General features: G+C 53.2%; 1 protein-coding gene across 2 annotated transcripts in view; it reads right to left on the bottom strand.

Annotated features, from left to right (window-relative positions):
• Pepd (peptidase D) overlaps positions 1–26,409 on the bottom strand; it is a 124,849-nt gene that overhangs the window by 93,312 nt on the left and 5,128 nt on the right. For both annotated transcript variants that reach the window (XM_020181468.2, XM_074056974.1), the window contains exons 2-6: positions 23,371–23,554; positions 21,645–21,772; positions 13,652–13,715; positions 7,566–7,613; positions 6,546–6,607 (exon numbers count right to left, since the gene is read on the bottom strand). In XM_020181468.2, coding sequence (XP_020037057.2) covers positions 6,546–6,607; positions 7,566–7,613; positions 13,652–13,715; positions 21,645–21,772; positions 23,371–23,554 — 486 coding nt within the window. The remainder of the gene's footprint in view (positions 1–6,545; positions 6,608–7,565; positions 7,614–13,651; positions 13,716–21,644; positions 21,773–23,370; positions 23,555–26,409) is intronic.

The raw sequence follows: 26,409 nt of genomic DNA, 5'->3' as shown, positions 1-26,409 counted from the left end.
GGTTAAAATCCCAGAAATCAGTAACAGAAAGGAAGCAATGAAGTCCCAATCTGTTTAGAAATGAAGCAACAGCCAACTAAGTATCTTCTGTTGAAAGGCAAAAATCAAAATGAGATTAGAGAATCAAAATGGAAATATTAGAACCTAAGAAATGCAACTAAAGCAGTGCTCAGAGGAAAACTGATAGCTGTGAGTAATGAATGTGGTAGAAAAGAACACTACACATTCATCACCTAAGCACCCATCCCAAACATGTCCCTTCTCCTTACCAAGAAGCTAGAGGGGAGAAAAAAAAACCCTGAAGAGATTAGGAAATTTCAGAGAGCACAAATCTGTAAAATAAAGCAAGAGGAAAAGCCCTACAAAGCCAAAAGCTGTTGTATGATAAGATGAACAACACTGAAAAGGTGATCACTCCTCTCCCCTCCAAGCACAAGACAAAAGAAATCAGGTCAGGACATGTCTCTGACACCAGAGCCATGTGTGACCCAGGGCTCGAGCGAGGGGTGAGACAGCTGGGAACCACATGGTCCGGCTATGTATGACAGGTCTCAGCAGCCTTCAACCCTCTGACTCCGAGATCACCTGGCAGGACAGCAGTCTGGAGCACACGCAGCACACGCAGGGTGTGGGCTCCCGTCTTCCCCGAGCCAGGGACTCTCCATGGTTTTCTTACTGGTGTTTGAAAACACCTGTTAATAGCATGTATGTCAGAGCAGCCAGCAGCCTTGCTCATGGCTGAGTCAGCTGAGCAAGGTGCTGGGATGAGAGAGAGAAGGGAGCACCAGAAGACTAGGAGGATTCCGGATCTCAGAAGCTTTAGAGGTTCCGAACACAAACAGGATTACTTAATTCAAAGACAACCTAAATGCTTTAGCACCAAAGTCTATCTGGGAAACCTTAGAGAAAGAGAAGACAGGCAGCCAGTGTGGTTCAGAGTGAGGAGCGGAGGAGCAGAGCATTAGGCAACAAAACTCAGGACCACAACGCCTCCCATCTCACCCAATGTGGCTTTGACCTTCGGAAAACCAATGCTATCTACTCAACTGCCAAAAGTGCAGTGAAATTCCACTTCACACCCTATGTTTCTGCACACACAGAGGCAGCACAGGGACTCAGCACACAGACATGGACACGCACAGGCAGGCATGGGCTCAGAAAAGGGGTGCACAGGGCTAGAGCACCTACCTAGCAAACACGAAGCCCTGAGTTCAAGCCCCAGCATTGCCACACACAAAAAGGAGGTACACAGAGACACACACAGACGGCCATGGATGATTCCGTGCCCACAGAGGGATACACTCCTAGACCCCACAGTGGACGCCTGCGACCGTGGATCATATGAATGCTACAAATACCATGTTTTTCCCTGTGTACACATACCTCTGATAAAGTTCAACTTACACAGTTAGGCACAGTAGGAGCTCAGCAGTAACAATAAAAGAGCAACTGTAACAATATACTCTAATAAAACGGTTATCACCACTACTCTTGTGTTTGGGGACAATTATTAATGAAACAGAGCAACCTGAACACAAGTGATGGGACACAGTGACAGTGATGGCTACTGCGAGATTAACGGGTGGGTAGCACATAGAGCACGGACACGCTGAACAGAGGGATGGCTCCTCCCAGGTGGGATGACATCAGGCCTGATCGTCATGCTACTCAGAACAACAAGCAATTTAAAACGTACTAACTGGCCAGATTGGTAGAGCACACCTGCAATGCTGCTTCTCAGGAGGCTTGCAAGTTTAAGGCCAGCCTGTGCTACATAGCAAGACTGTCTCTAAATAAAAGTGGTATAGTACCTGCTTATCAAGTGTGAGGCCCTGCGTTCAAACCCCAGTACCACCAATAAATGAACAAATAAACAAATAAATAAAAGGATAGGAGATGAGTTCAGTGATAGAGTACTTGCCTACCACAGATGAGGCCCTGGGTTCAATCTCTAGTACTGAAAACACACACACATGAATTGTTTATTTCTGGAGTTTTCCATTTAGTATTTCTGGACTGCAGTTAACTATGGATAACTGAAGCTGCAGAAATCAAAGCCACAGATAACAGGTGTCTACTACACAGGCACAAACACAGACAGAGATACAGACACAGACACACTAAGGCATGTACACTTATGGGCACATGGACACACAGATAAGGACACACACAGAGACAAGCCTTTGCTCACACACACACACACAGATCTACATCCAGACACACACAGACACACAAAGACAGACACACATAAATGCACACTTAGACACAAAGACAGACAGAGAAACCGCCTGAGAGAAACGCAGAGGAGTTCAAAACATGTGCAGACAGGTTTAACTCCGGGGAATAAAATTCAGAAATTCCTTGCTTTAGCCTCTACTAATAGAACTTTCTACAATAAGTAAGCAAAACAACTAACAAAATCCCTGCAATGGGAGGTTGTTCTAGAAGAGGGTTAACTTCCTGGTGGGCTGGGAACGTGGGGTAGGCAGTGAGAGGATGGCCAGGGTGGGCCTGACCCCTGCACCAGGAATTTCTAGCCAGCTCGCCCTGCTTGGGGACTTGGGACAGTCTCCCTTCATGGAGATTTCCATGAACTATAATTTGAAACACAATCCTAAATATTAACTTGATATGCAAGTTCACAATAATCAGAAATCAAGGTCCCCAAACCACAAATTGACATTTTGCTGTAAATCGTCAAGTTTTAACAATGTCCCTCTACTTTTGGGTTTTAAAATTCATTATCTTTGAATATTAATATTACTACGTTAAGAATCACCCCAAATCCAGCATTTCATATTTAACTGCTTATTTTAAATGGAATTAATTTGTAACCAATTGTCTTCAAATATGCAAGGCAATTTAACTGAATGCCAAAAGAAAAGAAATATGCTTGTCCTGAACAACCAGCTGATGTAAAATGTGGGCCATATTTCCCCTCGGACAATGGCAGGAAAAGTTCCTCTGTGACTGTACCCCCTCCTACACCCCCAGGACTCCTGGGCACAGATTCTGCCTCTGGGGTGTGGAATGCTCTTATGCCAGGGGGACATCCCCATTAAATGATGGAAACTCGATGGATGGGCAGTCATCAGCTCAGGTCATATGGCCCCTACAGACCACTGCTATCCCTATGGTCCTATAGTCAGTCTTCCTGTCTCAGGAAAATCTGCCCCAAAATCTACTTCCCCAGAGGATAACCAAGATCTGTCACGTCTGATCTGGTACCCAAGCCACAGGAAGCAAGTGCTCCAGGAGCCATGGTACCTGCAGCCTATGAGCCAGCTTCCCTGCAGAGCTATCCTCCCCAGCTCAGCTCCTCCCAGCCCTGCCCCACAGTCTAGCCCCCTACAACATGCCCTAGACAGGGCCTGGCAATGAGACCTAACCCCACTCACTTATCCCATATACCACCAGAGCCCTTAGTGAGGTCGTCTTCCAAACTTTCCCCAAAAGGTTTGACCCTGCTCCAATCAGCCAAGCATAGAGCTGTGGCCTGGGCTAGACCCCAAACATTGCAGACTGTCATGGCCTGCTCCCTCTGCCCCACTACAATCGCATCAAGCCATGCCCCCCAGTGAGCCCAGGGACTCCACGTCCCCAGATCTCTCTGGCCTCCTGTACCAACCACCCTGTCCCTGCTTCCTTCTGCCTTCTGCTCCTGGCCTAGACTGTCCCCACCACTGAGCGCACTGGCACACTGCCCGCTGTGGACTGCAGATGACCTGGCTCTGATCCTGGGAGGCTGAGAAAGATCTGAGGCCAAGGGTGAGCCCAAGGCAGATGACCCCAAGATGCCACCCTTGGAGAGAAGATCACAGGCCAGCTACTCAGCTGGACCAGAGCCCAGAGGGTCTGGGGTGGATGCACAAGAAAGGACACTATTAGCCTCTTCCTCGTCACAGGCCACAGAAGAAAGGAGGCCAGAAGGGTCCATCAGGACAAACAGAGAAACTAAACCTGAAATTCTGGAAAACTGGAAGCTCAACCAAAACCCAATATGGAGGTATTTCAGAGAAGTTTAAAGGGGTCAAAAGCAAAACTCCCAGGAACAAGGAGGCTCATGGGACAGTGAGAGGTGACAGGGAGCAGAGCAGTTGAGTGCTGGAAAGTAGGACGACAGCAAGATTCATCTTGCTTAGGAAGCAGGCTATTATTATCCTAGCAAACAGCTGGAGACTCGCTCGGCAGGCAGCTGGATGTGGTCATGAGCCACAGAGGCCCTGAAGAACAAGGTCTCTCCCCAGCCTGGCATAGAGGCCAGGGGGTGGCAGAATTGAGGCACTGACCACCGGGTGGGTGGGAGGCAGGGAGTTGAGCGACCCACGGCCCAAGAACACAGACGTGACTCTCTAAAGTGGAGAGCTGGGGGCACCTGCAGGTAGAGGTCAGGCCCCTAAGTCAGTTACCATAGCCTGTAGGGTAGGGGATATCTACTGAAGGCTCCTGCCCCAGCAGAGCAACTCTTGAGGGTGGAATTACACAAAGGGGACTCAGTAGATGTGAGATACAGGGGGACAAGGCTGCTAGGGGACCAAGAGGAGAGAAAGTGCCATTAGAAGGCTGGGGACTCCAAAGCAGAGACAGGTGTGAGGGCCTTCCATTGAGCACACAAGCCAAGGCGGGGACCTTAGCTACCAGTCCATCACATGTGGAAACTACCCACACAGCACGCACCAGGAAAGCCGCCTCCCAGCCCAGCCCACCAATTATGGGGCTTGGGGGCATTACAGCCCCATCTAGACTGGACCATGGGTTGCAATAGGATAGCCAAGTGCAAAGGGACACAGTGCAAAATTCAGGCAGTCCCTGACACTCTGAAGTCTTCAAATATCCACTGGATGGAGCATGGGGTTTGCAGGACTCTGGGAAGGGCTATGGGGACTTGGAGCCAACAGGGCACAGAAGCTGGGGTCTGTCTAGAAGAGGGGGAGATCAGAGTTCATATCAATGAATCCTCCCAGTGAGATGGGATGTAGCCTGGACTTCTGTACCCAACTGACATGATGACAGCCCTGGGGCAGCCTACCGCCTCACCTGCCTCTCTTGGTGACACCTCACAGAGCAGCCAGCGCAGTTCTGCCTCACCACCCACTGTCCTGGTCCCAGGACAACTCAGCACCCCTGCAGCAGAGACACCACAGCCCACTCTCACTGCCATGCAGGAGTCTGGGCAGTAGCCATGCTGGAGCCCACCTGGCCAGCTGGACAGATGTGAAATGAAGCCCTCAGGGCAAGGGGACTGGACCACAGTCTGCTGTGGGCAACTGGTTACTGAGCACCAGCTCTGTGCAGGCCCCAGGTAAGCAAGATCTCCTTCAGTCCTCACAACAAGCCAAGCAGGACCACGTTACACATGGGTAACACAAGGCCACAGAGCCAGGCAGTGCGGCAGCCAGCAGGGCAGTCTCTTCTCAGTCAGGGGCTTCCTTCAAGGCAGCCCCAGTCACAGAGATGCTGGGATACATCCATGGTGCTGGTCGCAAAGGTGAGTGGGGCACTGGGATGCAGGCACCTGGCAGGATGGGGAGACATGGGGAGGCTGGGACCATCCTGGGGAGAGATGGTGGCTCCACAGTCAGCATCTCAAGGCTGGGTCAATCACCACCAGCTGCTTCAGGCAACCTCCGGGGAGGATGTGGAGATTTGTATGATGAAAAGAATCAAATCCAATACCCGCTCCCCTGCCCCATAGCTCTTATCACGGGGGAAGAGGTACATATTCATGAGCTCATAGTCCTTTCTAATCACCCTACTTCACACATGCAGGTCCCCGCAGCTCAGCTCATACATAATTATAAGCCTCTTTCTTGTCACTGCCTCTGTTCACCAAAGGACGACAGAGGACGCAAGAATGTGTGGCAGGAGGGCACTGGGGGCCCAGATTCAGAATCACCACTTGTCCATGCTTGGGACAGTGGGGATCTCCCCTTTAGGGCTCATCTGTAGCAACAGCAGCCCAGCCAGGCAGGCTCACAGACCCCAGGACCAGCCACCAGCCAGTCTGGAGACATGCGTAACTGGCAGGTAGCACTCTCTGGGGGCCGTGGGGTGACAGTGACAAGGGCCCTGCTCACCCTCTCCTGCCTAGAGAGGCCTAGAAAGGGGAATGGCTCCCCGAGCAGGGTTGGGGTTCTGCCCAGAGCTAAGCTAGGGAGTGGGGACAGGTAAAAGGGCACATGGGGGCATTGCTGAGAGCTGGCTGGAACAGCTTAGTGGCCACGACTAAGGCGGGAAGCAGGGGGTACAAATGGCAAAAAGTGTAACAGAAGCAAAGACTACAGGGCTCAGAGCTGGCCTCTGGTACCCAGCCCACTACACAGCCAGGGCCCCTCAGCACTTCCAGCATGCAGCAAGACGCAGAAGGGCACCTTCCTGAAAGTGAAAGGTGAGTAAATACAGCTATTTTTCTAAACACTTCCTCATCTAACTCCATCTTCAGAATCCTCCTGTACGTCACGTCTCGTGCTCAGACTGGGAAAGTGCTAGAGAGAGGGTGAGTCAGCGTAGTAGTGGACAGGTGGCCCCGGGGTGCCTGGACTCACTGGCTGATGCCCTCAAAGGACGCTTCCCGGCAGACGCTGCCGCTGTCCGTGTTGACGCCACGCTGGAGAGAAAAGGGAGAGAGAGAAAGAAGGGGTGTGAGGACAGGAGGAGCTCAGGATGTAGGAACAGAGAGCCCCACCCCAGCCTTCCTGCCTTTCTCTGACAGACAAGCCCCGGTCAGGTAGGTCCAAGCCTTCAAGACAGGACCCGTGTGAAGTCCACCTGTGTCCCTCTCCTCTTCCTAAATTGTAAGTCAGGCAGAAGTGGAGACCAAACAAGGGTTCAGAGAAAAAGTGCTGCTTCCAGAGAGGTGAGGCCACTGCTTTCTGAAGGACTTGGGGCTGACCAATGTCTAACTGCATACCCAAATAAAACACACAGGCCCCCTCGGACCACAATCAGAGCAGAGCAGACACCAAAATGGCAGAGCAGAGCAAAAACATCAGATGCTAAAAAAGTAAAGTAACCAAGAACTACTCCTGTAAAAACCAGCTAAAAAAGGAGAAAAGTGTCCCTTTGGGATGAAGAAAGGCTCGTGTGAAACTCTCAAGGTCACAGACATGCCTTCCAATAGGACACATCCCATAGCCCAAGTATCCCCAAGCCTGCCTGGGCACCAGAAGCCCACCCAGCCCCAGCCTATGCCCCATAGCCTGGCTGCCTGGAGGGCAGATGGAGAAGGTATGTTTTTCAAATTCTATTAACAAAGGAAACATGAGGTGGGAGTAAACTAACCTTCTACATCTCTAAAGCCCACAAGCTCAGCTGGACATGTCTACACCTCCAGCTGGGTTTTAACCCTGAATGCATGTGGTGCCTTTCCCACTGTGGCCAGGACACAGCCACATCCCAGGGAGACTCAAGGACAGGGTCTTGGGAACGATCAGCCATTTGGACTGAGTGGGTGTCATTACTTAATACCTATGACCATTCCTCTTGGTTTCTTACTCCTCCCCTACAGCTTTCCAGAAACCCCTCAATGCTAAACACTGCCCAGCTCCTGGACACTAGACACTTACCAAGGTGAGAAGGACAGAGGGACTCCGTGATGTCAGGACACTGGCAATCTGAAAGTCCAGAAAGAAAACCCGTTTTAGAGTAGTCATGAAGTTCGATGGAGATGACATGCCACCATTACTTAACGACAGCGCACGTTTGTGAAGCTGGCCCTTAAAACAGGTGGTCCCATTATCCCTATCCTGCTCGTGAGGACACCAGGGCTTAGAGAAGCAGAAGGAAGTCTGAAAGCCACCCAGCTATTAAGTGCTGGAGAGGGCCTTAATCCTAAAGCTGGCAGACTCCCCACCAGGCATCTCGTGGATCCCTGGCTCCGAACAGCCAGACCTGCCCACTCTCTATGCCAGCACCTCTGCCCACCTGCCCAGCCCCTCCAGAAAGACCCATCCCATTAGGCACAGGGCCTACCAGCCTCCCTCCCTGACCCACACTCATCTCAGAGGCAGAGAAGTTGGCTTTACCCAACTCCACCCCATACCCCACTGTCCAGCCCTCCAGCTCCTCCCCTAGCACCTTAAGTGATCATTACCAAGCTCACTTCTCCATGCCCCTGCTCAGGCCGTTACCTCTGCAGACCCGCCCTCCTCTACCATCCTCGGCAGCCATCCACCCCTGGCAAAGGACCCATCACACATTACCTGTGCCACCTGCACTCTCAGGGTCCTGGCCACCCAGCCGGGAGCAATTTTGTCCTCTCCCAACCCCACCTTCAGTCTGCCTTGCCTTATATGTTGTCTCCTCCATGTCCTGCTGGATCTGAGCCCCTCTTTTACACCCTCATCAAAGGGAGAACAAGGAGGACATGCTGATTTAACAGACTGGCTGACCTGTCACCCATGTCATCTACTGCACATATTTAAAGTGGACGCTTTGATAAGTTTTGACATATGTATATATACACACACCCTTTTTAATACAGGATGCTCCCAGAGAAAAGCTGGGATACACTGAGAATTATGTAAAGATAAAATGCACCTGCAATCCCATCCCCAGAGACTTTTTAGCTCTCACATGAAAACAGAGATCTGTAATGACATTTGGACCATATGAAATTATACACTTCACTTATTTCCTGTCATTAAATATTCTTCAAACACACAATTTTTAGCAGTTACTACCACTGGGGACGGTAGATGCTCAATAACTCTTTGATTACAGCTTGCACCCGTCATCTTACACACGTCATCTCATTTAATCACCCATAAAGATGGGGCCGCGAATGTCCGGATTCTGCAGATGAGAAACGCTTGTGCGACAGAGACCCTGCTCAAGCTCAGAGTTAAAGGCAAGCAAGGTCCAGATCTGAGCCTATGGCTGGGTGTGCATAATTTATTTATCCTTTCCTCTAGTGTGCACTTGTTGTTTCCAGTGATTAGCTATTATCAATAAGGCTATGATGAACATCCTAGTATATAAGGCTTGATCTCCTTAAAATTCTATTCCTTAAAAAGTTTATTTCCTAGCTGGGTGTGATGGTGCATATCTGTAATCCCAGCACTTGGGAGGCCAAGGCTGGAAGGATCACAAGTTTGAGGCCTGGCTGGGCTACAGGGTAGGTTCTAAGCCAGCCTGAGCCATGAGACCCTGTCTCAAAAAAGAAAAAAAAAAGTTTATTTCCTTTAAAGCAAAAAATCAAACGACTCAGGTGAACTGCTCAGTCAAAAGCCATATAGTCTGTCGAGGTTGATGTCCACAGCCAAGTGACTCCAGATAGACAATAACTACCCACCCACCCACCGTGCATGAGGCTCCCTGGATCCTCCCCCTTTCACTCAGCTGCCTGAGCCCCTCAGCCTGTGCTGCACAAGTGGAAGGAAGGCCTAGCTGCTTCTGTCCTCCGCTCAGCTCCTCTGTGAAGGAAGCAAAGCTGCCTGTGTCAGGCCCTGGGTGTGCTGTTTCCTTGACAGGAAGGGTCCACATTTGTCAGCACACAACCATCCTGTCAATTACAGCATCCGACTCAGAGAGCGAGAAGGCACTTGGGGATTGTATCTGCTGTTGTCCTTGGGAGAGGGAGCAGGATAACTAATGTCCCCAACTGCCCTCGGACGTGCCAGTTAGGCATAATGGAGGAGAAAGTGGCCCTGGGTGCATTGTCTGATGCTCAGACAGATCGAGGCCCGACACAGAAAGCAGGCAGTGCGTCTGTGAATCCTGGTGGGGCAACACTGTTTACTGATCACAGAGGCTTGAGTGGACCCCAGCTACCCCTGCAGCTGCAAAACCTTCTCCAGCCTGGCAGCCCTGTCCGTCTTCCCCATGGAGACCAATTAGCACACCCTCAAAAATTAAGGGAAAAAGACATGGCTGTGGGTCCCTGGCTCCAAGCACACATAACAGCATGGTGCTGTCAACCCAGGGCCTTGCTGCCACTAGGGACCCGTGAGCGCTCCATAAGCTCTCCCCAGCCAGTGCTGTTCAATGCCCTGCTTTGCTCCATGCCACAGCCAGCACCCATCTCCCAGGCAATGGTACAGGGGCACCCACACAATTCGTCAGAGCGCTGGGGTCCAGATCCTGCCCTGGGGACAACCAGAGGCTTCCCACGGGCTCCCGCACACTCTGCTAGCCAGGCCCCAACTGGCCTTCTTCACAAAGGGATGAGACACTCTTCCGCCAGCACTGCTGAGAAAGCCTGTGTGGCTCCAGAGGGCTGGGCTTTGCCCTGAGAGCACTGGAGCTCTGCAAAATAAACCATCGTTCACATGGTCTTTTGAAACATCAGAGCACACTAATAGCCTGCCATGCTCTTATAATGCTGAATTTGTTCCAAAATGGATGCATCATGAAGACTATGGATGACAGCTGCTTTTGGGCAATCGGGGCATTGACCCAGGCCACAATCCTGAAGAGTGGGGCCCCTTCCTTCCAGTCCCACCACAGACCCCACCACCCCCTGATGCCTCTCCATGGTAATGAGAGGCAGGTGGCATCCACCTCTGGGCTGCTGGGATTGTTCTTCTCACAACCATCCTGTCTGACCCCAGTGCCGTCAAATATCTGGCAGGCACCAAAAAGGAGAGCAAGTAAACAAAACACACCCTCAGTCCACTGGCTTCTGCACTGGACCCAGGCGGCAATGCCACCAAGTCCCTCCCAAGGGTCTCCTGGGTGTCCCTTCCCAGGGGAGCTACTTCTCAATATTTAAACACATGCTCCTCCTCTGCTGGGAGGGCCAGGCTTGCTGTCTCAGACACCTGCATTTTATATTCAAAATCAAGTGACCAGCTGTTTGTGTATGGGGGGGGATGTCCTTTTTCAGGGGGGACAAGCTGCTTGTGTCTGTGATTTGTGATGACAGCCAAGTTAGATAGGGCTGAGCCCTACAGAACTGGCTTAGGATCCCTTTTACCTGCCTAAGGGGCCTTCTGTCACCTTCCATAATGAAACAGGTCTCAGTACCTCCGACAACCCGGGAAACAACTCCTAGCCCAGGGCTGCTCAGCCCAGCAGCCCCTATCTTTTGGTAGAAAATCAAAGGTGTGTGGGAGCCTGGGTCACCTCCACAGAAACGTCCTATAGCAGCCACTTATTTCCAACAGGGAAGGTGAAAGGCTGGAAGGCAAGGCCTCTGGAGTCTGCAGGTCCTGGGGTCACTCCAATGCTGACACTCCCAGCTGTGGGAGCCCAGAAAAGGCCCTTTGCATTTCAACCTCAGCTTACCCAGCTGCAAATGGGGTTGCAGCTGTGGCTCACCAGAAGACAGAGCAGGAGAGATGAGAAGATCCCATGCAAGCCATCACTGTTACGGGGACCTGCAGGTGTGAACCCAGAGGGAAGCACATGCTCTGCTATTAACGTGAGCACTTGCTTCCAGTAAGAGCAGTGACCACAGTGATCAACAAAACTGACCAACAATGACAATAATGAAGACAGTGCTGCAGAACCCTAAAGAAACTGTCCTCAGAACACCACTGAAGCCTTCATCTAAAACCCTGCCTTATAATAAAGATTAAGAAAGAGCCAGTTGCGTGACTATCATTAAGAACTTCCCTGTTCTGACACTTAACTTTCCTGTACTGTCCTGCATTGGGAGACCAGTTCTCCTTCCCCTCCCTAGAAATCACAGCATAAATGGAGTTGAATTTCTCTGAGATACAAAGACAAAAATGGCAAACTGGGAGGCTGCAGCCCAGATGTGGTTCTGACTCAGTAGTGGAGGGCCGATGTGGCTGGAGCCCATCCCAGGTCCCTGAGATAGGGGCCATCCTGGCAGCTTCCTCCAGTTTTTATACTGGGGACACTGGAAGGGCCAAGGTCCCAAAGGGCATAAGCTGCACTTTATGGAGACACACCTGCCAAAGGATCAGGAACAAAATTAGAATTAAAGATGATGAGGTCCCTCCCTCTCTAGTGCTTAGAAATATAAAGTAGCAAATGACCTCATTAGGAGTGTACAAACAACTGTCCAGCCTATTTTATTTTAGATCCTGTGCACCAACACGACAGGCCACTTGTGTGCAACAGGCTCATACATGCTATGAGTCACCCTCAAAAGGTTGGTTTTGAAACCACACGACATAAGCATCCATTACCAGCTGGCCCTCTCTCCATGGTCCAACTGGGCAGAAGGTACTGCAGTCAAGACCCCCGTGGACTGCGGCTATGAGTGCTTCTCCTTCACTGAGCCAGTCCTGGGGAGCCCAGACCAGGCACTACTGTGCTTCAGTGACCCTGCCCAGTGTGTTACGTCCTGTGCTGGACCACACCCCATGCTGCTGGCTACAGACCTGCTTCTCAATCACCTGACGCCCTGTACATCCTTGGGACTGGGCAGGGAGATTACGAAAGGAATGGCTGGGGAAAAGCACTAGGCCTTCTAGGCAGACCCGAAACAACCAAGTACAGGGTGCAGATCAGAGCCCAACCAGTGCCTACAATGTCACAGTGTCCTGAGAGCTCAGAGGAGGCCCAGTGTAGACCAGAGCTGATTTGGGACTCAGGGAGCTGATGCAAGGCCATGAAGACTTGGGGAGGGAGTGGGGATATGGACAGGGAATGTGTTCTAGGCTTGCAGAACTGGAGGCAGACTGTGCCTGCCTTTGTACAGGATTGTGCAGAAGCCAGCTTGCGTGGGCTTAAGGTGAGCTGTCCACCCTCAAGCAGGCTGGGCCAGGCCTGAGGCTGAGCAGAAACAGACTGACTCCTCACAGCACCATGAATCTGACCAGGAACCCTGGAACCTGCTTCCCATCTGGCGTTATAACCCTGACAGTGGCTGTGTCCTGCCCAGGGCAAGTGGTCGCTACTTGGTCCAACTGACCAGATCCCCTAGCCACTTCCACAACACAGCCTCAGCTCTTGGTATGTGCATACTCAAGCTGTCTGGAGAAATGTGGCCACAGGGCCCTATCCAGCTGATCCTACCAGGTCAGGTTGACCTCCAGTAATAGATGCTGACTTGTGTGTGTTTCACATTCTGTCCAGCACAGCACATGGACACTGTGACAGCAGAGAGGCCTGCTGTGTGCCAGGCAGCGGGACTTGGTCATTTGCTCATTAGACCCCAGGAACCCTCAGCTCTCACCTCAGCCTCAGTGGAAGTCAGAGGAAGCCCCTTTGGTCTGCCTGGATTTAGGACAGATTCAAAGCCCCCAGGACAGACACATATCCAGACCACACGACACCTGCTGAACAATCAGGCTGGGAAGCGGATTCAAGTCAGGAAACCCAACTCCAGCCCACCCCACCAGCCGTTCCCAGTCCCGGGCTCTTCTGTCAATGGACAGAAGTCTGGCCAGGGCCTCTGAGAGGCCTCTCGACACATGGAGGCCCAGGCCAAGCCCAGGATGACAGAGAGACCTGTCCCTGCTGTAGGGAGGCCACCTCTCAGAGATGTCCTCCCCTGGTACATCTTGGTGGCCACACTCAAGGTGCCAGATGCCGCCACTCAAATCAGAGATGCTGCCCCAGTCAAGAAGGAGGTCTGAGGCGTATGCTCCCGGCCCGCTCTTTCTAACTGGGGGCACTGCAGGGGACTGGCAGCCAGATCGTGTCCCCAGGCTGTGGCAGTGGGAGGAGAGAAGTCCAGAGCAGAAGAGTTCCCAGACACCCAGGACTGCTACAAGAGGAGGTGGCCACTGCTTACCTCATCCGTGTACACGACATCATCCACGGCATATTTCTCCTTGAAGTATTCCTTAGAATGGATCCTCAAAGGAAAACACAAGGAATGCCAGGGTAAGGGTGTGACAACAGCTCAGCACAGCCATCTCCCTGCCCACTGAGCCCAGCACCCACCCACCAGCCTGGCACCAGACACCAAGCGGGTCTGCCAAGCACAAACCTGGGGACAAAGGGCATTGGCCACGGAGTGGTGGAAGCACATTGGCCTCCAGGCCCGGCTGACGTCCACTACTCAGTGCCCAAACAATGCCCCTTGCTTCCACCATAGCTCCCCACAGCAGAGAGCCCACGGGCAGTCAGTCAGCATGCCCCACCTTCTGGGCACAAACTCATCTGTGCTGTGAGGGAGTCTCTTTTGAGGAGAGTTAACAAGTTAGCATTTTAAAGATGCCAACATCAGGATCACTCAAGTGATGAGAAACATTCAAGCTTACTCATCAACCTGGAAAAATTGACCCAGGAGGAGATGCAGCAGAGATAAGGCAGAGGTTGTGCGACCTTGGCCCACCTCGTGAGGCTTCACCCCCTTTCAGTCCAGCAGGCCACCACCCCCAACACTGTTGCCGGTCGACAGATGAGTCAGTGTCACTGTCGGTGACACAGCTCTCAGACAGAGGAACACTTAACTGCATCACCAGCCAAGTATAGTGACGCACGCTGTAGCATCCTACACACCTGGTCACATGGGGAGTGACCCCATCCTCACTCCACCTCTCCCCCCACCCCCCACAGACTGCTGTGGTCTCCCAGCAGATGTGACATCCAACAGAGGCCTGGGACAAAACACAGCAGATGGGTTTCAGGTTCTGCCTCCTGGGCCTTTGGGTGTGTAGCCGGGGGGAGGGGGTTGGACCAGGGAGCCTCAGATAAGCAGGAGGGAGAGAGCTTTACACCCTAAGTGCCACCTTCAGCCTCTGTGACATGAATGGTTAGCAGCACTACCCAGGACCAGAATCCCACAGCTGTCTCTGCCTCCCCCACTCCTCTCTTTACCCAAACAAACATCCCAAGCTGACTGGCAGAGGTCTGGGCCACAGGACCAGGGCCAGCAGAGAGCTCACAGCTACCCACAGAGAGCTGAGCCAGGTAGGAAACCCACATCGGGCAGGGGAGCTCTGGTCTCACAGACATCCGCTGCTCACTGCAGCGCAGAACGCCCTCTGCCTCTTCTCTGAAGCGATCACTGGGCATCAACGCCTTGCCGTTAATTAGATTTGCACAATTCAGTCACATCAACTTCCATGTCTGAGACAGGACTCAAATGTTAAATGGCCAAGGTCTGACACTTCCATTAACAGGGCCTCGAGCAGCAGACAGGGACTGCCACCTCTCCAGGATCCTGCAAGGCAGTGCAGCGGGCAGGGGAGCTCACAGACCCCTCACTCCTGAGCAGTAAGGCCCACTCAGTGCTGAGGGTGAATGAGACAGAAAGCAAGCAGCAAGGCCATTGGTCAACTGTGCTTCTGGACGTCTTCACCACAGCCACTGACTGCCCCCCACACAAACTTCATGACAGGCACCAGCATACTCAGCAAGTCCCCAGCCCACCTCCAGCCCCAGTCACTTGATCACCTCCAGTTGTGACAGGCGTGGAAAGCAAACTCCTAACAGGTTCAGGAAGCACAAAGGCTCCAATTTCAAGGCCAGCCTCCTGGCTCCTTACAGAGGAGCAGCAGTATGAACACCCGATCTTCTCCCCTCCACTCCTGGAGGGGCTCAAAACCTCCCAGGTCACCAAAAAATACTTCCTTCTTGGGGGAACTGCCAGGAAACATCCTCTCTCCCTTCCTACCCTCCCACCCCAGGCCTCAGACACTCAGGAGACCAGAGGCCTGAGGAGGTCTCTGGGCTTAACAACATGGAACCAGAGGAGGTGACAGCAGAGCGAAGGTGATCACAGGGGAGCTGGGACCTGTGGCTGTCCCCTAGGCTGTGTGTTTACCTATTCACTCACCTGGTGGCCATAAGTCACTCTACTGCCACAGAAGCCAAGGCAAGGCAAGGGCCAGCCAGTCCTGGGAGAGCCTGCTGCTACAGCCCTAACATCAGGGAAAAGTAGACACGGCTCCACCCCACTAAATGCCTTGGGCCAGGCAGCCCTTGCCCTCCTCAATGAGGCGGACGACACAGTTCAGAGGCAGGGCAACCTGGGCCTCCAGTGTCAAAAGGCACCTCCTCACTGACAGACCTCAAGGGAGAGCCACAAGCACCTTGTCTGAAACTGTTTCCTCCTTTTTTTAATTTTTATTTTTTTGGCACACTGGGGTTTGAACTCAAGGCTTCATGCTTGCTAGGCAGGCCCTCTACCTCGAGTCCCTGTAACAGCTCTATTTTTTTTTTTTTCCCGTTTTCTTTTTTTAAAGAGCAAAGATAATTAAGTTTGAATATTAGTTATTTTTTCATAACTTGGGGGTTAATTATAGAAAAATCATTGAAATGTCACCTGAAGGGATCTGAATGCCTGGCTGTCAGATGAAAGAAGCCACTAAAGGCTTAGCAGCCATAATTTGACTGGTTTGATGGAAAAAGGAGTGACATGTCCACACGAGACCTGGCTGGAGATGTCACTGGGTAGCTCTGATCCCACCGAGGGCCAGGTAGGCCAGAGCAGGGGACGGTCACTTAGAGGGTCCGCACCCCACTCCATCTGGGACCTGGGGTCCAGAAAGTACAGATCATGCCAGGCCCCATCATACAGGAGATCCAAATAGAAAGAACCAGACCAAGAGAGATGCGTCAAAAAGGAAGCTGACCCCACCCTCAACACACCCCTTCAAGTGCAAGGGACAGCAGTGGCAGGAGAGAGAAGTCCCCTCACTTGATGGGATTCCCACCCTTCAGAGGGGCCTGCATTTGGGGGCCCTGTCCCAGGGAGGCTGCTCTTCCACAGCCTGGGTTCCATGAGCCCCAAGGCAGAGCCAATGCCTCCTCACGGGCAGCGAGCACCAAGACTCTGAGCAAGGACTCGGGTGGGAGGAGACGTTAAATCAATGCCATACACTGCAGCCACAATGAGGCTTTCTAGAAAATGAAATTTCAAAGAGCAGGCCTTGGCGTCTAGCTGACCACCTGCATATGGTTAATGAATAAGTAATAGGGCCAAATTACAGCAGTCACCATCAATTTCCAGCCCCCAAGCCTGCCTTCAGCTCTAAACAATGGCTCTGCCTTTCATTCGGCCAGTGGTGGGACCCACGGCCCTTACTCCTGAGTCAAGTCGGAAGCCGTTACAAGACGTCATTAGGTTGTCAAAGAGAAAAGCAGCTCTCTGAAGAGCAGCTCGGGCACATCCTGCCTGATCCTGGAGACCTCTCCTGTGCAGGTGACACAGTGGCAGTGTACCCTCAGCCCCAGCTCAGAGAGGCCGGGCAGAGGGAGAACGGCCGCAAAGGAGAGCTAAATCGAGAGGCCCGTGGGGGTCAGCACAACCTCTAAAGACCTGACTGGAGTAGGGGAACATCTGGTGCAGGCTGCCCAGGAAGAGCTAAAGGAACCCCATCAGCCTCCTCTCAGGAAAATCTGTGCCCCTCAAAGAAAGCCCCTGTGCCCCTGGTAATAGAAGGGGCCAGGATGAGGCCAGAGAGATTCAGGAAGCCTCGGTCCTTGTGACTCAAGGTGTGTGCACAGAGGGCAGGGCCTTGCAAAACCACAGACACACTCTCCACACCAAACACACTACATAGGCCACACACATCACACCACCTTCCACAAACACCCATGCACACACACATGTGCACACCCCCATGCCCCTCCAGAACAGTTCCCATACCAAAAGCTGCTGAGCGCAGCCTCACGCCCCCAGCCCTGGAAGAGCTCACTCTGATCTCTCCTCCTGGGCATCCTGAGACTCAGATAGGTGCTGGCCGGGCAGGTGGAAAGGGAGCAAGCACCACCTCCCTGCAAACCCAGGCCAGCCTCTTGGTCTTTTTTGCATGATTTAGCCCAGTAGGGCAGGAAAGGAACTGGGCTAAACTGGAGAGGTTCTGTGAGGGTCCCACACCTTGACCCAAAACTGCTCCCCTTCCATGAACCCAAAGTTGTCCAGGTTGTTGGCTTACAGAGGCAATTTCCTGCCTTCTCTGAAGACCCTGGCCACCCCACAGTCAAAGCTGCCATCATCTGGACCTGGTTCTGACAGGTGATGGGGATTCTTACACATCAAAAAGACAAGCCTTTGCTCGCTTCACTCATAAAATGAATCAGACATGACCACCCCCCCTGCTCCAAAAAAAGCCTGGGGCCCAGAACCCCCACCCTTCTACCCCACTCCCTGTTCCCACAACCCTGACAGCAGGAAATGGCAGTCAGGGGAGCTGTTTCCCCAGGTGACTGGACTGTAGTATCTACCAGATGGATTTTCAAAAGCCATCAGATAGACTGAGAAGGAAGCTGTGGAGCTGAAGGTCAAATGTTCAGTCTGGTGGGTTTTGATTGCAAAGGCCAGGTAATCCCATCTGCCTGGCTCCTGATGTCCTATTGATTACCAGAGTGTCTGGAAGCACATCAGACCTAGCCACTCCCCAGCTCCAGCCCAGACAGCCCACCCCTTTGTCTAGCAACACCCCATTACAACCAGTCTTTTCTCCCACAGACTTGGGATAGACAGACTCAGAGAGGTTACCCCAGAGCACAGGAAGGGAAAGCTGAGGTGTCTACAGCAACGAGCCCAGGCAGCAGGAAATAAGGATCTCTCTCCACTGTGGGGCCAGAATCCCACCTTGACGGAGGCTGCCAGGTCTGGCCTGCCAGTGTGCACAGTCTTCCCACCAGGGAGACCAATCCTGCATAATCACTTACACCCTCAAGGTCATCCCAAGCTGTATGTCTGCACTAGACAATGAGCTGGCTCAGCAAGGCAGGACCAGACTAAAGGAGCACTTTTAATAGCCTCTCTGGAACCCAGCTGCGGCCAAGGTGCAGCCTATTCTTCCTGTATTATTGAAGAGTACTCTCCAGAAAAAAAAACCAACTTGCTAACAGCTGTCCCCTGACCAATCCGGTCCTGGGTTTTAAACTCTCAAGTCAAGTGCCATTTGGCTCTTCCAATGGGGGTGTGGGGAGACCTGAGAGATTCGCTCAGGTTTAGCCACTGGACCAGGCCCCTTCTCCCAAAGTCCCAGAGGATGTCCCTTTTCAACTCTTGGACAGGGACCCTCCCACTTCTTGCCAGAGCCAGGTCGTTGTAAGAAAACATAGACAGCAGAGCCAAGATGCACTCAGAGCTCCATCACCTCTCCAGACAGAAACCCCAGGCAGGGGCTGGAGGAATGGCTAAAGTGGTGGTGTACCTGCCTAGTAAGCCTAACTTCCTGAGTTCAAACCCAACCCCAGTACTACCCCACCTCAAAATGTATATTTTTTTGAGTATATAAGAAACTCCAGGCAGGGCCCTTCTGAAATCCCAATCACACCCTCCCTGAAGCCATCTTCCTCCACCACTGTCCCCACAGCGCACAGACAGAGGCATGTGCTCCAACTGCTGACCTGGCTTTCAGAGCAGTGGGACATCTTGGCAAGCTGTGAGCCCAGAGGAAGGGCTGAGGCCACAACTCGGCTCGTGTGCCCACCTCTTTGGAGAAAGGATTCTGGAAGGATCTTATGAGGTCAGATCTAAACTTTGTCAAGGTTGTTGCAGTTACCAGGTGATACAGTTTGCACATGAGGTGTCCCCAAAGACTTGTACATGAAAGGCTTGGTCTCCGATGCAGCAATGTTCAAAGATGGGGCCTAAGAGGGGATCGGATCAATGGATTAATCCACTGATGAGTTCATAACTGAAAGGGCTATTAAAAGCTGGGGGACATGTACCCAAAGGATACTTCGGGACCCTTGCTCTTTCTGTCTCTGCTTCCTGGCCACCATGAGGTAAGCAGTCTCCTATGCCACACACTCCTGCTGTCATGATGCTCTGTGTCACCCAAGTCAGTTCCACAGCAAGGGAGCCAGCCAACCATGGACTGCAACCTCCGAAACCATGAGCGAAAATAAACCTTTCCTCCCTTTAAATTGTTTCTCTCAGATATTCTGTCATGACAACAAAAAGCTGACTAACGGAGTAGAGCTGGGTAACAAACTAGCCTGACACCGATGGACTGGTGGCTCACGCCTGTAATCCTAGCTACTTGGGAGGCAGAGATTGAAAGGATCACGGTTTTTGAAGCCAGCCTGGGCAAATAGTTCTGAAAGACCCTATCTCAAAAAACCCTTCACAAAAAAGGGCTGATGGAGTGGCTACAGTGATACAGTGCTGCCAGGCAAGCATGAAATCCTGAGTTCAAACTCCAGTACTGTTCAAAAAAAAAGCTATCCTGACACTGAGTGAAGTAAAAAGCCATTTACCACGTTCATGGGCTCTCAAGGTCAGGAACTCAGAGCCCAGAGTATGGCTAAGCTCTCTGCTCCATGACACCTTGGACCTCAGTGGAAGACTCGAAGGGAGGCTTGTCCTCACCTGGAGGCTCACTGTGCTTGTGGCTGGCGCTGGGTATCAGCTGGGGTCTCTCTACGTGACTCGGTCTGGGCTTCCTCATAAACGTATCGTGTGGCAGCTGTGCTCTGAGCTGAGCACCCCGCAGGAGAACCAGATGGAAGTCACAGAGCACTTCCTTGGCTTCAGAAGTCCCACAGCACCATCTGTGCATTATTAAGGCAGTCAGGAGGTACTGACCAGGGTCAAGCAGGAGTGGAAACACATTCCACCTCTTGACAGCAAATCTCCAAACTCGCTGTGGTGGCCATTTTTGGACATTACAATCTCCCCCTTGGCATCATCACACCACCTCATGTCAGTGTCACACCGAACAGTGCCCTGCCCCCCTCACCAGCCCCATGACCTTCACATGGAGGCCATGAGAACTGGCCATAGCTTAGCTTCTGATGGCAGCCCAGCAAGACCAGGCTGCGGGGCCAGCACAGGCTCCACCACCACATCAAGCCCATTTCCTCTTTCTAACAGGACAGTCATTAGGATTCAACCACAAATGAATACAGGTGGACAATAAGTGATGGCAGATTGAAAAGTACTGAGGTGAGGGCCTCTCTATGACAGCCCAACCCTCCTGCAAAGGCCAGCCAGATGGACGTCCATGTCCCACCCTCCCTCCAAGGGAAGCAGAACCTGCCTCTCTTCAGCTGGATCCTGCCAGGTGGTCCCAGAGCAGCACTGGTGCCAATTTCTGGGCCTGGACCCCTCACTCAAAACAGCAGAAGAGCCACCCACTGTGGCTCACATCAGAACTTGTGGAGTCTGCACTGAAGGGCACGGAAGGGGGAGGGGCATAACAGGAAGTTTGGGCCAGCCATGAAGGTCCCTCACCCTCTGCAAAGAGCCCAGTCCCCAGAGCAGTCAGGTGCCCTGTCACTCACACCAGTCACAGACTCACCAGCCTACCTGGTAATGAGTGTCAGGGGCTAGAGGCAGGGAAGGCTGTAATTTACACATTAGCCCAGAATAACCACTCTCGGGGCAGAAATTGACAGGCTGAAAGGTGGGGGTCCTCTGATCACCTCAAACATCCCTGGTGAAGCACAGCTTCTGATCCGTGCTATGAATGAGCAGGAACGGCTCCCGGAGGGCTCTAGAACTGGCAGGTACCACAAAGATGGGAAGGCCCAGCCTCTGAGCTCACAATGTCACAGGACACAGCTCCACTCTGTCTCACATAGGGGCTGACCGAGGACAGACTCATCTGTGGCCAGAGGCAGGCATCAAGTAATGCCCTGCACATGGGTGATGAGCTTACAGAGGGCCCCACACTGTTCTCCCTGACCCCCACCAAACCTACCTGATCCCCTACCAAAGGACACATGCAGACCACCCTTGGCCAGGCTGTGCAGAAGGGATGTTCCACTGGGGCCAACACCTGCTATTCTGTCCCTCCCAGACACCCCCACCCACCGCCCCCAGTTGGCCTGTGGGCAACAGCCACAGCAACAAAACAGGGTCTGCTCCTTACTTTCCCATCCAGGTGGCATAGCTGGCAGGAAGCCTGGGAATAAACAAGGTGGACTTCCCGTCATCAACAGCAATGGCACCATAGCAGCCAGACTCGATGACACCAAATGCCCAGTGAAAGAAGGACTCCTGTGGTAGGAATAAGGAGACTCGTTACCCAGTGACCAGGACAGAAACAAGAGGCACAGGAGAGAGGTGAGCAGAGAAGCAACACCTTCTTTCCAGGTAGCGTCTGACCCTCCTCCTCTCTGCCCCAGAGTCCCCTAGCTGCAGGCTGTCCACCTTGCCCCGCTGTGGCTTGGCTTGGCAGGGGCAGCAGAGGCTTCTCTCCCTGCCTCAGCAGGATTTGTGCATCTGTGCACACTTCCCCAGCCACACCCTCCAAGCCCACACAGGGCGCCCTCAAACTCCAAAGCCAACACCACCAAGCTCCACATGGATTCAGATACCAAGCCGGATGTCACACCCAAATAGAGTCCCCACTCACTGCTTCTTACTCTCCCTCCCACTCCTGGGGGCAGCTGATGACATGAGTGTTCAGTCGTAAGCTCAAAGCTAAAATGCGTCACAAGGTATGAAGTGGAGGAGGAGCTCTGCTGAGCTCAACCCGAAATAACACCAGTCTGAAAATCGGTTTTTAAACCACAGATATATAAACCTCAAAATGCTTCCAAACCAGTCAGAAAAACTTCTCAGTGTTGCTAGAAGCCAGGGACCACAGGCTGCAGAATGATGGGGTGGACAGAAGGGGGGGCCCTTCGGGTAGGAGGGGGCTGCCTATCCGAGACCCTTTGGGATTGTTCCTGGGAGAGGATCATGGCCCATCTGTGCCCTGCTGGGGCGGACAGGGACCAGCTGGGGAGGCCAGACCTTGCCACCTCTTCTGCACACTAGGTCCCCCTCCCCATTCCTCTGTCTCCTCTAAGGGCCATGGCCCCTAGGCTCTGTCTGCCCCTGGCAGGTTCTAGAGTTCCCACTGTGGTCAGGCAGCAGGGAGAAAAGGGCACTAGACATGGAGTCAGAAAACAGGGTTCTAAGCCAGCTGTGCCTGTGGCAAGTCCTTTCCCCTCTGGGCCTGAAAAGTGAGTTTGAGGCTAGGATCAACAGGAGCGAGCCCAGCTGTGGGCCTCACTGGCTTCCTGGGCAATGGTCCTTGTTTCTGGAAACTGAGAGCAGCTGGTAATTATGAGGCAAGGCCACCACATTTAGCTGCACACCACAGGGTTCTAGAACCTCAAGGAGCACCTGGACAACTTCCAAGGAGAGGAAATGAGGCCCAGCGAGGGCTACAGGGGTGAGCACTGACCCAGCTGCGAAGAAGGCCAGGGCCTCTGACTCCTGCTCAGATGAACAGACTAGTCCCACATCTCCTCCCACTGTCCTCCCTACAGACATCTGGTCAGTGGCCCAGCCCACCCCTAGCTTGCCCACTCCTGTGCATACCACCTCCTGCCTGTCCAACCTCACCCTGGCCTTCCAGGTTCACCCCAAATGAAGGCTCACCTCCTCCATGAAGTCTTGCGTGCTCACTCCTCCAGGAATGTCATCTGACTCTGCCTACCGCCAAGGCTGAGAAGGTGATGACTCCCCAGTGGGGGCTCCCTAGCCCCACACTGCCCCCAGAGGGCCTCTCCAGGGTCCCCAAGAGACAGCCCTGCCCAACCTGTCCCTGGCACTGGAGGCAGCCAGGCCAACAGGAAGCCAACAGGAGGCGGTTGCAGGCTCACCTGGCGGAAGATGATGGAGGTGTCTGTGCAGTAGCGCTGTGTCTCCTCACCACCCTGCAGCAGCACAACTGAGCCGGCCTGCACTGCCTTGTTCTTCCGCAGACGCTCACACAGGCGCTGCCTGTTCAGGGCAAAGAGCTCCAGGGGCACCTTCAGGGTCTCGTTCCCAAGAGAAAAGGAAGGGCTGTGAAGACAAGAGCGCAAGCAGGCCTGTTAGCACCTCCACCAACGGTGGTCTAGGCCTGCTGGGGACTCCCATAAGCACATGACAAGCCAGCCAGACTGGCTGCCCAAAGGCCACACAAACTTGTCATCCACACCCTGCTCTGTTGTCCCTAAGTGCCTGGCCCACCGTGGGGATGATGGACAGCGGGAGGACAGCTGAGAACCAGGAGGAAAAGCCTACAGGGCTTAGAGATCCCATTCTACTGTCCTGTACTGGGGGCTTGCCATCTGCTTGGAGCTTCTGTGGGGCAGGAAATGCAAGATCTGACCCAGGCAACACAGGCCTGCCACCATGCACCCTGCATTCTGTCCCCTTTCCCTACACTTGGCCGGCCTCACAGCCTGGGTTGGTTGTCCTCACCCCAACAGTACACACACCCCAATGTACACACAGAGAGGGCACCTAGAGCTGAGTGACTGAGGAGGGACCACGCAAGATGGCCCTGGGAACAGGATGGCAAGGCTGAGGCTGAGGAAAGCCTCACCAGGTGTGGGGGAAGCCAGGTGCATCCTCCCCAAGATCCTCATGCCCTGCTGAGTTCCTGGTCACATCCAGGTCACACTCTCCAGACTCCCCATCTGCGTCTGAATCCACCTGAGGCTTCTCCTCTACTAGTCTGTGGCCTGCCCCACCTCCACACCAATGCCTGCGGCACTGTCCCCTCTACAGGTTGTCCCCTTTCTAGAGGGTGAACGAAGGGGAGGAAGACAGGTAGTCCCCAAGCCTGAGGGACTGGCCAGGTGGAGGGGGCCAGGCAAGGGTGGCATGTGCCCGAGGAAGTTCCTGAAGGCACCCTGGAAGGGGACAGCAGGTGGCATGGAGCAAGCATAGAGGGCTGAGCCTGGGGACCACAGTGAAACTTCCCCTTGCCACACTGCAGCTGTGAGAGGCCTCTGGGCACCTCATGCGGGACCTTCAGAGGACCCCGCCCTCACACCATGGACACACAAGCAGGTGACACCTCCCAAGCATCCTGGCCCCAATGCCACCTTCTAAGGATGGCTGCCCTGGCTTCTCTCTTTGAACTCTCTCCTCTTGCCCAACCCCACTTGGCACTGGTCCTGCAGATCCCCACTGCCACCCCACTCCATCAGCCTATGCCCCACCTCTGGCTCGGTGGTCTGAACTAAGAGGGCAGAATAGAAACCCTGCTCCCAATTCAATTCCCCACAGTCCATGAAACTAAATGGCCTGTGGCAGTCCCTCCTCACAGGGCCACAGCTCCACCCAGACCACCCTAGGCCACATGATAGCCCTACCTGGGGTTTTGAGCAGCTTCCTTCCCTCTGCCTCTTTCAAATCCTCTCCATCTGCCCTCAGCTCTGCACACTGACCCTGCAGCGAGTTGACACTTGCTGTTGTCACCCTTGCAGGAATTCCTAACTTCAGATAGGTCACTGACTACAACATGTACTCCATGAAACAGGCCTAGATACGTTGTGGTTGGTAGACACCCTGTGCCTGCACCCTGCCTGACACACAGCAAGCACTCAATAAATATCTGCTGAGTATACAACTGTCACAACTGACACTTGGGGCCACACTCCCAGCTGTGCCGCTCAGAAGGTGCCAAATCAGCTGGGTGGGGCAGGAGGCAGACCCTTGGGCAGCCTGGACAGGAAAGGTGGTGAATCAGAAACACACCCACACGCCCACAGGCTACAGCCTCACTCTCCCTCCCTGGCATGTGACCTTCCTTCCTCCTGGGAGGGTGGGCAGGTGGCTGGGTGGACCCAAGTGCCAGGCTTCCCCTAAGCCAGAGCTGCTTGTCTGCCATGCTCAGCCACAGTGCTCAAGGGTGGAGGGATCTTGATGACAGCTGTGAACATGACTGGCTTCAAGCTGGCCCTGCCAGCAGAAGTGAAAATGCAGCCTCCAGCACACAAGCCCAGGGGACTCCCTGCCCTTTCCACCCATTAGGTAAAGCCCAAGGAGGGCATGGTCCCCATCGGCATAGAGGCAAAGACACTGAGCCTCTGATACAGATGACCTCATCCAAAGTCACCCAACCCTCAGCCTGGGCCGTCTTACCTCCCACCATCACCTCCCTCCTCAGGCACACCAGGTGCTTATCATACCTGCCTCCCACCTGGAAGACTCTCAGAAGGGCAGGGACTCTTGTCCAGAACCTTCTGAGACTTCTAAATTCCTAAGGCACCCAGATTGGGTTCCACTAGCCACTTTATATAAGCAACTTCAGCATCTGCAGATTTTGGTACACCAGCAGGGACCTGGAACCAATCGTCTCCATCCTGATGACTGCACTTACTCCTCCACAGGGCTCAGTCAGAACACAGTCCACCCTGTCCTGGGCTCTGGGCCTGAGAAGGACAGCTCAGCTTGAGCCACCAGGCAGGGTAACATACTGCAGACACTAATTATTACAGGACACTCCCAAAATCAAGGGTTATAGAGACAAGCCCTTTGATTTCTCTCAGCATAAGCCAAACCCGTAGAGAGACTGCCAGGCCCAGATCCAAGAGTGATTTCTACCTGCAAATTCAGCAAAAGCAGTATGAATAAAACATTTCCAACTGTTTTCTGATGGGCTTTTGCTAATCAGTCCTCAGAAATTAAAAAGCAAAGCCCTATCACTATCCCTGAGTCCCAGGGCAAAAAGGAACAGGCTACTGTAAGCAGCCACGGGCACTGATGACACACCGGAAGAAGGAGCAGAGGCTGGTGAAACAACAGAGCCTCAAAAAGACCCACAGAAAAGGCCCTCCACCCCCAAAACCACCAAGGCCCAGCAGGCAGCACAGAGTGACCAAGAATGGTGCCAGCCCCCAGGGAGACTGTGATGTCACTCTCCT

Source organism: Castor canadensis, chromosome 16, assembly GCF_047511655.1.
Source record: "Castor canadensis chromosome 16, mCasCan1.hap1v2, whole genome shotgun sequence".
NCBI classification, from domain to species: Eukaryota; Metazoa; Chordata; class Mammalia; order Rodentia; family Castoridae; genus Castor; species Castor canadensis.
The sequence above is the reverse complement of the archived record's forward strand: the minus strand, read 5'-3'. Positions and strand labels throughout refer to the sequence as shown.